Raw genomic sequence first — 13,872 nt, 5'->3', positions numbered from 1 at the left:
ACTCTATAAAAAATGTAGATTTTTTCCCCGGATAACACTGGGCCACGCTCGCCACATATAGTTTAATCAGTTTATTTTCACTTGAGAGTCTCGTGGACAACACCTTATCAGAATGTACGAAACGACCAGGTTAGAGAAATTTATCATTTAAGCCTAACCATTACATATTTTAAAACTAAGAACTAGAAGGAAGGCAATCAGTAGGTAGCACTCACCGCCTCAAGCAGCTACTCTTAACCGAATATCAGGATTCACCGTATCCCTTATGCACACACACACACACACACAAACACAAACATACATACATACATACATACAAACAAGTGTTTAACTGCAGAACAACTATTTCTACATGCCCATTTGAAACTAAATGAACAAACTTTTTTTTTTAAATCTAAACAACAATACAGTTTTGTAAATGATTCCTTAAAATATCAAAAATTACAACTGTATTATTATGCATTCTATCAAAAATAATTATAAAAATATCAGATTTGAATATCTTGAACTTAAAAACTATATTCTTTCCTATCTTTATTCATTGGTACTTTCAGGAACTATTTACTTAAAGTATTTGACATTATTTTCAATATAAATAATACCTTAAAAGTGTAGCTGAAAATTGTTAATACTAACAACAAGAAAACATCAGACAGGAAATTATAAGATGTGCTTTTATAATCACATAATTTTTATACATCTTCTGCACGCTAAATAAATTCCTTAGATTTGAGTTGCATTCTTTAACAAGCAAAAATGTACATAAATGTACTAATTAATGTTGTTTGTCCAAATTTCTAGAGTATTACAGGGTTCTATAATAATAATGCATAATGAATTAACATGAACAAGCCATGATACAAGTCAAAAGTAAAAATAAGACTTAAAACAGGAATAACATTGAAAGAAAATGTATCGTTCAAATGTTTCAATTTGTTTTTCCTGTTCAAAAAATTTTGGGTACTAGTTCTTTATTATACCATTCAGCATTATTATGCCTCTCAGATTATTATAGAACTTAACATCCTCCTCATGCTTTAATACTGAATCCATGAAAATAATTTTAACAGCTTGTATGTTTTGCCAGATATTGAGGTGATGGTTGTTTTTAAACACCCATATCACTAATTTTCAAACATCAACTACAAAAATAATATATATACACATACACACATATATACATAAGAGTACCTAATAAGATGCATAACTGAGATTAAAATATTGACAATTTGTTGAAATACTCTAACAAAATTGTTAGTTCTTTTATTATCCTTTTGCATCCTTCACAGACAAAGTTGTTTAGTCTGGTTTTTAAATGTGATGGCACAGGATCTACAAAAAAGGACCTCCCTAATCTTGAATTCCAACTGAAGTGTTAGGCAAGTTAGTTGGTGGTATAATTTTCAAACATCTATTACAACCAGCTATAACATTAGGTCAGCAGGATTTTGACCTACTAACATAAAATACAAGTAGTTCAGATAGAATATTATGTTAATATTAAATTAATAAACACACTGCTACTTGTCAAAAAGGTTAGCAACTCAATCAAATAATGTCATATGAATGGTCAACTGACTAAATGTACTTTTGACCAGTCAAATGCCCAAACCTGTTTTCCAATAAGATTATGTATGCCTAAAAGTTGACCTACAATATATATATACACATGTACATGTGATAACAGTTACCAAAGATAAGGTATGATGAGTCAATCATGAAAAATAGTATATTCTGTTTTTATTTCTCAGTCAGATCATGAGATGACAATTGTATAAGAGCAAAATTATTAAACCATAACACTGGTTTACTCATTTGTTTGACATTTCTGAGGCAAAAGTATTTCCCATGATTAAGTATTTTGTTTGTCACTTTTAACTAGAAATCTCAATGACAATATCAAACTTAATTTTAACAACACTTCTAACCTTTTTTGCATGCTTGAACTAAAATTCAACTAAGACTATTTTACCCTGAAATGTGAAAAAGAGTCTGACTGGACATATATTTTCACAAACTAACAGTTTTATGACAAAGTATTAATATATATAGTCTTTTTCTTGAAAACTATGGTTAATTGTATAGTTTATAAAGTATACATACATATATATCATCTATATATATACACACACACACACACACACACACAGAGGGTTGAGTACATTATATTAAAACAATTTTGAATATGCCAATAAGCAAATTACATGACAATCACAGCTGAAATAATGTCATGTACCAAAATTACATTTTGAGATTGTTTGGCATTTTGTAAGCAGTGTAATGGCACCAAAAACTGATTGCTTTTGGAAGAATATGTAACAGCCCTTTCCAACACAAAATATTTATAAACTCAGATCATAGATGTGTTCATATTGGGGATTTAGAGTTTTCAAGATGGGAATATACATTGCAGGTAATAGCATTCAAAAACAAAAGTAATAGGCCATACATGGTAAGTAAGGGTGTATTTTAACGTGTGAATCCATGAACACAAAAGTCAGTGACTAAAGCTGTCCTTGTGCCCCAAGCCACAATCCAGAACGATTGCCTTCACAAAAAGCAACACAAGTCATGTGTACACAAGTTGTTTCTACAACTAATCCATTCAATCATTGCATACATCAAGCCACCAGATTTAGTGCTTATGATTTTCTTTGTAATGAAACTGTTGAAATGGGCAATGGCATCATCATACACTACATAGCTTATGTAAAGCATGCTGAAAGGGATAGTGTACTCTGGACATGACAGACTTATGACTGAACCTTTTGCAATGGAACCTATGTTGCAGGGCTATTGTTAAGATGCATGGTTTTCTGAGCATGATTTGGCATGAAGAGGCTCAAAGATATTTTTAAAATAACATAATCAACCTTTATAAACAAACCCAGTAACTTCATTGCTTCCTTTGTCTGTAAACATTTTGGTAACCCAAACTTACTAGTCTCTCCTTCAAATATTGTATCAATACTATCAGATACAAAACTTTTTATGTCCATAATATGCATATATGCAACCCGGGTTAATTTCAGCAAGTACAAAATATTTGAAGTCTAAATAAATCAGCAAGATTTATTTACCAATGAGTGAACCCCCTGTCAATTCCAAGATTTTATTTAAGATCCCATTATACTATTAGAAACAAATGACAAGGACGATGGACTGAAAACACAAACCTAGACCAAAATCAAAGATAAAAATTTAATACTGATGGCTTAATTCCCACAAAATTAATTTCAGAACTCTCCATTAAACTCCCATAATGCTACATAATATCAGTCTTTTTAAACATAGACAAAATCTAATACTTCATCCTAAACTTCTATAATCAAAATGTCCACTGCTGGTCTGCAATAAAGTCAGCGTTTTATCTACCGGGCACAAGAAACTAAGATCCCCACCCCTCAACTACATTGCTTTCAAAATGTGTATAGGTATTTCATAATAAGTAACAGTCAAAACTGTTCATAAACTTTCCTCAAACTTAAGAGGACTCCCACTTTGGAAAACTATGATATAGGAACTACTTAACAAATTTATCACACACACAGTTAAATACAAACATTCTTTTGATAATACTAGTTCAAAAAATCATTAACAAGTACAATGTATAAAGTCACTAGAGTTCATAGTACAATGTTGTGTTTATGCAATACATCAATATTTGACAGGAAGTTAAGCAAACCTCTACCTAGATCAAAAGTTGCCTGAAGAAGTGGCATGAAAAGTCAGAATTGTATTTGCTACAAGTAGCTAAAGAAATTTTTTTGCAAAGATGATTCTGTAAGTTGTTTAAGTCCAATAAAATTTTTAAGAGATATCAAAATGATCAAGCAGCAGCAGACAACTGATGTAACAAATTCCAAAATATCCAAATCTATCCCCTATTTGAAAGAAATAAATGAAATCTTTCTGATCTATAAAAGTATTTCAACGAAACTTTACATCAAACTGAACTACCAGCACAGTAAAAATAGAACAAGCTTGAATCTAGGTTTCCAGAGTACTGTCAGTTTCATACTAACATTAAAGTTTCCACTTGAAAACTTTATCTTCTACAAAATACCAAAAGCTTCAAGTCAACATCGCTGTTTATTCTCACCCAGTTTAGCTTGTAGTAATTACTTACTACCCCTTGCTTTAAAAAGCAAGCTCAGGTTAATTTCACACATCGGGTAGGAACTTAACACAGTCTCATCACATCTTTTCAAAGGTTACATTATATGAATTATGAGGAAATGTTTTTGAATGGAAAGACTACAGTAAATGTCAAAGAAAAGAATTTAAACATTATAGTTTCAAAGACTTTCAAGTTTACTCTTTTTATATTGCCTCGAAGTTCAATGTTTACAAATTAGATCTATCCTGATACTTGTATATTAAGAGTATTAAGTTAGCTAATAAGAAACTATGTTTAATGATAAATTGAACTGATATAAGAACCGCTATTATTAGACTTTTATTAGACAACAGTTATAAGTATAGAGCTAATGAAGCAAATTTGTCAAAGTGAAGGAAAAGTACTGAGGTTTTTTCATATAATAGAGGACTCATAAAGTAGATAACCTACAAGGTTTGTATGTAGTAATGTATACAGTAGTGTTTTGGAACAAATGATGTTGATAATGGCAAATCTGAAAAGTTGTTAACTAGGGTCAAGGGGCTATTTAGGTGCTTTAGGAGTAGATGTCCTCCTATATCTCTCTTAAAAGTTCATCGTTAAATCAGCTATGGAGAAGAAACTTTAAAGTGCAAGTATAAAATGAGTGATTGGTGGAGATATCCTCGGATGTACAAGTAAGTTGACTTGATGTACAAGATGGGTTCAAAAGAAGAGGGGAGCTTTTATCCCATGTAAACAATGGTTAGAGTATGTAATAAATTAATTGGAGTTTGTTCAAGCTCAGGTTAGTAAGCAGTAGTGGAAGTTCTAAGACTGGTAATGATATCTGGCATGCATAGATTAATATTTTAAAACATATTGAGATTGAAATCAAAATAACAAGCTCATTTCCTTTTATGATGATACTAGAATTCTTTACAGTTGTATGATAGAATTGAAGGCGTTGGTTTTTGTCATTAGTATTACAGAATGTTAGCTAAAGATGACCATGAATATGTAAATTTCATGGCTTTTCAGTTCTAATTTGAGCCATAAGAAACTTAAAAATGACCCCATCAAAACCAATAAATTAAGTTAGAAATACCTCATTACATCCATATACTTATAAATTTTAAAAGGTTTAAATTAATGTAACAGCACATTTCATGTCATCACAAATCCATCGGCATATATAAGCTTATAATTCTTCACTGAGAAATAATTCAAAAACAAAAAAGGTCCAGATATCAACTTCCAAACCTAATGTTTAAAATACAAACTTGCATTATCAAGTTCTATTCCACAACTCAGACCATCTAGATGTGATCATTCTAACACAGTCTGCTTTATTATCACCAAGTTTATTTTCTATTCACTAACAGCTTGCTTATTAACCTTCTGTATAACACTTTAACAAAGGTTTTCTTTCACTCCTGATACACAAACTGTGGTGTCTCATTATACAGAAAAGCTGAACTTAATATACTCTCATTGTTCAAAAGGTACAAACAAATTTTTAAAAATCATGCTGATTATATAACTTTTCAGATGCTCTTTCAAAACTATCTCCCACTATAGATCTTACTACCTTGCTTATAAAAAAATTAAAACTGATAAGTTTACATTTTTGCAGAAGGATCCTCCTTCAAATATCAAAATTCTTAGTGTCAAGTAACTTTTGAAAAGTTACAAAAAAGAGCCTTCAAATTTCCTTTTCAGAATAAATATTTTTTGTGTCAGAAGTACCACTCTCAGTTTTCTAGTCTTTGCCAAAACTGCTTTTTCTCACAAAAAATATCAGCAAAATTTCCTCAGTACTGTATTAAATTTGGTTACAAAATGAAATGTAAATAATTTCTTTATGATAATTTACTGCAGTTCTCCTAACCAAGAATTAATCCTAATCGATTTCCCTAATCTATTTACTCCCTTCCCCTAATTAATGCTTGAATCTGCATAATTTACAACAAAATATCTTTCAAGCAATGATAGGTGATTAATCATATGTTTTACAACTTTACTGTGATCATTTTTAGTCCACTGAGCTTCAGCCACATGCACACTTCCCACAACTGAACAAAATCCCTATTCACTAATTTACTTTGTATCTATAATTTTGTTTTGCCTCAAAGAATATGACCAGGATATGAAGACCAATGGTAATTATATGAAAGAGGTCAGTATCTACTGAAAAACCTATTTTAAAATTAAAATGTTCAAATGTAAAACTTTATCTCAATATACCTTATTTCTAGAATACCAACATATATGTGTGGGGGAGGGGGGGGGGCAAAGACAGCACAGGCACCTATCACTCCTGAATCAATAATAAAAATGATTCAATGTTATATAACAAAACAACCTAAATGAAAGAGCTGGCAAGATATAAAAACTCTCATCATAGCACCCCCTTATCGGCAAGTGGAGGCTCAAAACTATATGCTGCAGTTACCTACACTTGATATACATATTAGCTATCTTTGCTCAAGACCTTTTATTGCACAACCTGAACTTTCATATTTTATTTACTAATTCTGTAACTTCCTTGTTTCACCTGCTTCTTTAACTCTTTGGTAATTCTTCCCAAACAAACTATGAACAAATACTTTGAAAATCTTGAAAAATAGGAACTTATCCCTTTTAGTTTATGTAATTAACAAGAATATTATTTACAGTATAAATCTTCAATGCCCAAAATAAAGTTCTAAAGAGTTCGGTAATTGTACAAAACATCTTCATAGCCCCCGATAATATTAAGAATAGAAAATTAAACAATCCAATAAATTACTACTGTAATTGTGATGCTACTTGTTGGTTCAAACATAAATCCTGGTTAAAAATTAGCTGGCCTTAAAATATCCAAAGTTTTTCTTTTCTAACTCTGCAATAATTCTGGAATTTGCATATGTATTACAAAATGTTAGTACCTCAGTAACTACACTGAATATTATTCTTAGTTTATGATGATGATGTTTTGTGTGTGTGGAAAGAGATGTCTACACAACAAGATATCCAAAGAATGTTATATGCCACTAGATCAGCACTCGAGTCTAATTCTAATAAATGCTTGTATGTATCTTTACTGAACCTGTATATGCATATATATGTACATAGTTGGTTTTCAGCTAAACATTTTTTCCTTCCCTCTGAAATGTAAACTTCACTCACTGAAAGATAGAAACTAAATATAGCTCTTCATATCAAGAAACCTAGCAAACAAAAGTTTAAAACAGTTCAAATGGTCTAAAATCATCCAAAAGCTTATTTCTGAAAAATATGTTTGCCAAAGAAAAAGTATGTTTCTGAGTTCCAAAGCATGAGCCATTCCTCTTTCAAAATGTTTGTTACGTCTCTCTCAGTATATTTTGTTATCCATTATGGTATAGGAAGAATATATCATATAGGGGTATAGAAGCAGGTTAGTTGATTATTTGATAGTTTAAAAAAGAAAGATTATGACATTAAACATTTATTTCCTTTTAAAAAAGGAGAATTATAGGGGTCCTAAATTCAAATTTTTAGAACAGACCTGGTATTGAGTAAAATTATTTGATTTCTGAAAATATAAGATTGAAAGTAACAGTTTAATTTTATGGTACATATTAACAATCTTTAAAACTAGACATGCTTCCCATTAAACAGGATTACTTTCTTGTCTGCAAAGATTTATTGAAGTCTTAGCTGTGTGCACACTTGGGTTCTCTAAGAGCTGTTAAATGAGTTGCCATGAATATTATAATCCATTTAGTTTTACTTCTGTAGTGTGAAGAATTCTAGCATAATAAAATAATCTTTACATATCATTTAGTGTAATATGATATCATAAATTAAAGTTAATATGGATTCACCAAAGTGAAATCTTACCTTGCTTATCTGTTATCCTTTTTTCAAGGATGTACTTGTTATCTGGAGGATGGAAAGGGTGTGGACTTCATGTACTTAGATTTTCAAAAAGCTTTTGATAAGGTGCCACACAAGATTAGCTAAGAAAAATACATTGGTAGGTGCTGGGGGAAAACTAATTAATTAGATTGTAGGGTGGTTAGCTGGAAGAAAGCAAATTGTTGTTAATAATGGATTGCCTCTGTAAATCAGAGCTTGGGCCTTCGCTTTTTCTTATTTACATTAATAATATTGATGGGGGCACAATTAATAGTTTGCTGATGACATTAACTCTTGTGTATTTATATCTATACTGTGGATGTTGAGGTAATACAAAATAACATGTATCAATTGCTAAATTCAACAAATATTTGGCAAATAACCTTTAACTATAGTAGATTAGTGCATTTAGATTATCAAACTTTGGATTGCACATTTGATACAGATGAGAACCCACCAAAGAAAAGGATCTTGGCATCATGATTAACAAGCATTAGAATCAGTACTCTGTTATTAGTAAAGCTGATAGAATTATACAATGTTTTTATAGACCTATCAATTATGAATCAAAAGGGTAATTAACTCTTGCTAGTTAAGCCTCACTTAGAATAACAAAATATTGACCACACAGAAAAAGTATGTCTACTACGTTGATTCCTGGGATGGAAGGGTTATCTCAAAGGGATAGGTTAAGATCTATTTTCTCTATAGAGAAAAAAAGGTAAGAGGTGATCTTATTTAAGTTTACAATATAAACCCCCCTCCCCACCTGCGGGGTCTAAAGGCTTACAATTTATTTTTTGCTATATTTTGTAGATAATAGAATGTTTAAGGTATGGAAAAGACAGGCTATGCTCCAGTTAAGAGAGTTTTGTTTGAATAAATGTTATTAACTTATGAAATAAGAGTTCTCATAAGCAGTAATGGAGGCTAGCACAATACACGAGTCTAAAAGAGTGTAATCAATGATTTCTTGAAAACTAAAGGGTGGGTTTAAATTTTTACTTTTCTCAAGTGTGGGTCTTCAAGGACAGCCTTGAAAGAACAAATGCATTTATGTCTGTGGTATTTCTCTTCATTTTTTATTAAAGGGCAAGAGGTAAACTAAAGTATACTTGTTTTTGTATTCTTATCAAACTGGTTAATGAACATGTGCCTACTTTCCTAACCTTTTTTTGCTCTTAAGAAGCAAAAATATAAATAAATGATTTGATTCTGTTTCCATGTTAACCAAGTGTGTGCTCTATTGCCACATTCCATTGTCAAATATTATTAGTCAGTTATTTCTTTACAGCTTAAACTTCAATTATCTTTGATTAAGAGAATGTGCAGAGGTTAAGTTTTTGACTTTGAATTAGTTTACTAAAACTAACACACTATTCTTTATAATATGTAAATTTTGTACTTTTGCTTTGTTGTTTAAAACTTGAGGTCAAGTTAGTTTCAAATCCACTTTTAAGTTAACTGGGCAGATGCTCTAATTAAACACTGTCAGATCTTAATTTTTCAAGCTTTAGTCTTCATTTACTTGTATCGGGACCTTTATTCTATGCCTATTACTATTAGCCTTCACATCTCAGAATCTATTCATTACCAATAAATTATATTCAATAAATTTTATCATTTCTTTTCAGCATTTATTCGTTTCCAGTAAAATATATGAATTGAATTTATTTTTAAAGTTGTGATACAATTTTCTCAAAAATCGATGAAAAAAAGTATAGATACCATAAACTGAAAAAATAATAAGTTTACAAACTAAACCTCATTGATCTTCCCAATATTATATACTAAATCTCTTAAAAGTTAAATATAATTAAGATAATTTTTGTGTGTGTTACGTGAAAAAAAAAACTTCATGAAAGTTCTAACACCACCACCTCTCTTAGGGAAAAGTTTTGTCAAATTTATTGTGTCTATATAGAACCATACCAAAATAAAGCTTTCATGGACTCGCATGGAATTTGACCTAGAATAAACTCCAGTCAAACATTGCAAGTTTAAGTTAGACTATACTAGGACTGTAATAAAGTATAGTCCAGCTTCTCAGAGGAAGCAAGGTTTGAATTTGTTATAACATTAACACTGAATATTGGTCAATTATTTATCAACACTACGCCAATTTCACAAAGACGATTTTAAATCACCTTGTGATCTGAGCTTTCTTGGCATCTTCCAAAACTTTCACCTGCAATCTTCAGGCATCTCTGGCGATAATCCTGTCGAAATCCCCATGTTGGTTTAGTCATGTTGAACCCATGTGATCCGTTTCAAGCGTCCTCAGCAGGGATTGGCTCAAGGAATGATTAGCCAAACTGGCGGCAAACAAGTTGGCTAGAAAGGCCTCCTTGTGTTGGATTTGGTATTTGCCCCAAACGCTAGATGGACTCACTAACAATGAATATCTTAATAATTACACTGACAGAACACAATTCCTTTTTATACCTTCACAAATTTATACGACGCCACTATAAATTACTGTCGAGTTTACAATATTTTACCAATACTCTTACCGTAGTATCTGAAAATAAAACAAACACATTCTAACCGCGATTCCACAGTCGAATTACGGGCCATACCCATTACAAAGTAAAGGGAAACAGCTAGCGACATTGAGCTACGAGATATGGTGTGCCAAGAAAATGTGAAACAAGGGCCAGCCACATTGACTTCCTATTGGACAAGAGAACTCGAAATAGTTCCTAAGTTAAGCGTTAGTGGCAGCACTTGCTATATAGTCTTATACTTTTGAAGACAAAGAAAAACGTTTTACTAAGCCTTTAAAAAATAATTAATATATAACTATTCAGTAATCACATTAGCACGGTACTCAAAAATCAGAGCATAATAAATTAATGTCTAACACAAGAAAACGCTAAAAGTAAAAAAAAAAAGTCTAAACATTTATATTACACAAATTGCTTGTTTGTTTTAGAATTTTCGCGCAAAACTACACAAAGAGCTATCTGTGCCTCACAGTCCCTACTTTCGAAAAGATATACTAGAGAGAAGGCAGCTAATCAACATCATTCGTCACCAACTTTTAGGCTGTTCTTGTTTGACCAAATAGTATTATTTGACTGTCACTCTTATAGCACACTCATAGCCCCAATGTGTGGAGCGCGTTTCTAAGGCAACGGGTTGCGAGCCTTGGATCCCCTTATTCACATTCCTACACAGTTTGTACTGAAGCAGTTGTCTTCTCACGAAGTACGCACTTTAACTGACATATACTGTACTCTAAATTTAATAGTTTTAACTCAATTGTAATATTTAATACTGTTTTGACGTGTTAACTTATCATTGCTGGTGTGCCACGAATTGTCAAAATGAAATATAAATTATTGTAGTATCACTTGGTGCGTTTATATTAGTTTATATATATATATGTGTGTGTACAATGTTCACAACAGATGGTAGATTGTCTTGTGAAATACAAGATTCTACCATGCGAAGCTCATTATCGTCTTAACTAAAACAATCTTACCAGTTCACACAGTCTTATGGGGGGAGGTTCTTTGTGACGTTTCCAAACCACTCACAAACTCTATAATAATAATAACATTACTCCAGTTTTGCAAAACTTTGTCTTGATACATACACAAAAGCTGATATTTTCTGCAGTTTTTATACGACAATTGTTCTAAAACCATGCCATGCCTGTCACATCAGAAAGATTTAATGCAATGATAAACTGAAATCTGTGTTTAAAAAAAAACAACTTTATATATATATAAAGTTTTTTTTCTACAACGTTTAGAGTATTAAATCTGATTTAGTTGAAACTACCGCACTTAAATCATAAGATATCGCCTCAGTAAAAATCTTTATTTTCATATCGGTGTTGCTGTTGTGTTTAGCAGCTCTGAAATTCGGAAGTAGTTGGGATAAGTCACAAGAATATCTGTTCAGAAAAGGCAACCTTTCGGAACATGCTCTTCAATGATCAATAAATCATCCATCAGTTTTTGCAATAGAGATATATACATCAAAAACCAAAATCAATTTGCTGAAAATCCTGTTAATTCTAATTTGCAATAAGCTCTTCCAACGGCTGGATACCTTATTGATGCTTTATTGCTACCGAATTTTGCAATCTACTTCAACAGTATTATTAAATGTAAATTTTAATACCACGATCATAGGACTTTTCAATATTTTCTGAGGTGTTGACTCATAGCGTATTCCACATAAATTTCCATGAATTATGTCTCCCATGCAAGTGTTTGCTTGATATAAACCGCCCATTTCTTTTTTTTAATAGAATAATTAGCTTTGCACCCAGTTGTTATCAGCGCTTTTATTTAAATCAATTCACGATACGTTAAATGCATTCAGTCTTGAGTGTGAAGAAAGCACTAGATAATGCACTCCATTTTACAATGTCCACTTTTTAATAATGCATGTGCAATATTCCATCCAATTAGGAATAATGACGAATGATCAACTAAACAATATTTGTTTCAAACAACCCGAAAGACACCATTCCTAAAAGGAAAAATGCTTTATTTGTTGTTCTAGCATGAGCAAATGAGTCAATTAATATATATATTTTTATAAATGTCAGATGTTAAGTTATGTAGGCCAATTGGCAATTAGAGGCTTTTACATATACTTCTTAGTTATATAAATATATACTGTGTTATTGTTGTTAGGCTTAAGATTTTTCTACAGTAGGTGTATGTGACTTGTTGGCAATAAATTCAAAAATATACGAACAGCACTCAATCCACTTGTTTTCAAAATAATATATAAATATATATGGTTAAACGTATGTACAACAAATTCTTTACAGTATAGAGATTATAGGCCTATCATAAACACTATATAGTTGTCATCTTGTTGTCAAAAGTCCACTTAGGCCTATTCAATTGCTTCAGAATTTCAGTTGACAAGCCGAACTATTTTCTCTATTACTATCGCCAAACCATACAAGTATAGTTAACTTACTTTATCGTCGAGTTACCACGGTTGTGTCCTATACTTCTAAAATCGGCTGCTCCTTTTCTCTCTTTGTATTTCCAAGAATCGTTTATCTATTTGTCAAAGTCCACTGAGGCTAGTTCAATTACTTTAGAACTCTTTTTGACGAAATAAACTATTCTTCTTATCTCTTTCAACACCATTAGTCTCACTCTAATATATAAACCGGTAGGCCTAATATTAGTCGTTCGACCTTCCACTCTTATGACGATTAACTTTGCGTTTAACTTTTCTTTGGCGGAATTCCTTCTGGTAACTTTAATTTTCGTCTGCTCTTTCTTTCTTTGCCTGTCTGTTTTTTTTGTTTGTTTGTTTGTTTTTTTTTCGTATTTGAGCCTACTTCCAATAATTGTCTGCTTTTTGCCAAAGTTCATACAGGCAGGTTCAACTGGTTTAGAAAATCATTTGATGAAACAAATTATTCTCCTAAAGTGTCAGAAAACTGTTAATCTCACTTTAACATATCAACCATTAAGCTATCCACTCCTACGACGTTTATCTTTCGTTTTCTAACCTTTTATTTGTTTGCACTTCTACTTCCCGTTCTCTGGTCTCTCGTTTGCTCTGTCTGTCTGCTATTTCCGCTCGTCTCGCCCTATTTATATGTTTATCACTTAATCGTCTGCCCGCCTTCTAGAAATCTCTATATTCTCGACGTCATTATAATGCACGCGACATTCGATAGTCTCAAAATCAATGAATTATAAACACAACTTCCAACATTTGTCTGCTTTAAACTGTTGCTTATCTGCTCGTTTGTTAATTTTCGGTATAAATTTCCGAGGAACTTTAGCCATACAAGTCTTTTCTTAATTAAACCAGTTTAATTTTCTCGATACAACTTTGTAATACACAGAATTTCCACAGTCACTTTAAACTAAACAGCCTTTATAACACACACTATA

General features: G+C 31.6%; 1 protein-coding gene across 1 annotated transcript in view; it reads right to left on the bottom strand.

The window, feature by feature from the left end:
• LOC106469270 (protein BCL9 homolog) overlaps positions 1-10,572 on the bottom strand; it is a 97,202-nt gene extending 86,630 nt beyond the window's left edge. Inside the window, exon 1 of the mRNA XM_013929756.2 lies at positions 10,132-10,572. Within this exon, the coding sequence (XP_013785210.1) occupies positions 10,132-10,156 (25 nt within the window). The 5' untranslated portion in view covers positions 10,157-10,572. The remainder of the gene's footprint in view (positions 1-10,131) is intronic.
• Positions 10,573-13,872: the final 3,300 nt, after the last annotated feature.

This window comes from Limulus polyphemus, unplaced genomic scaffold, assembly GCF_000517525.1.
Source record: "Limulus polyphemus unplaced genomic scaffold, Limulus_polyphemus-2.1.2 Scaffold3387, whole genome shotgun sequence".
NCBI classification, from domain to species: Eukaryota; Metazoa; Arthropoda; class Merostomata; order Xiphosura; family Limulidae; genus Limulus; species Limulus polyphemus.
Note: the sequence above shows the minus strand (reverse complement) of the source record. Positions and strands in the feature narration are given on the sequence as shown.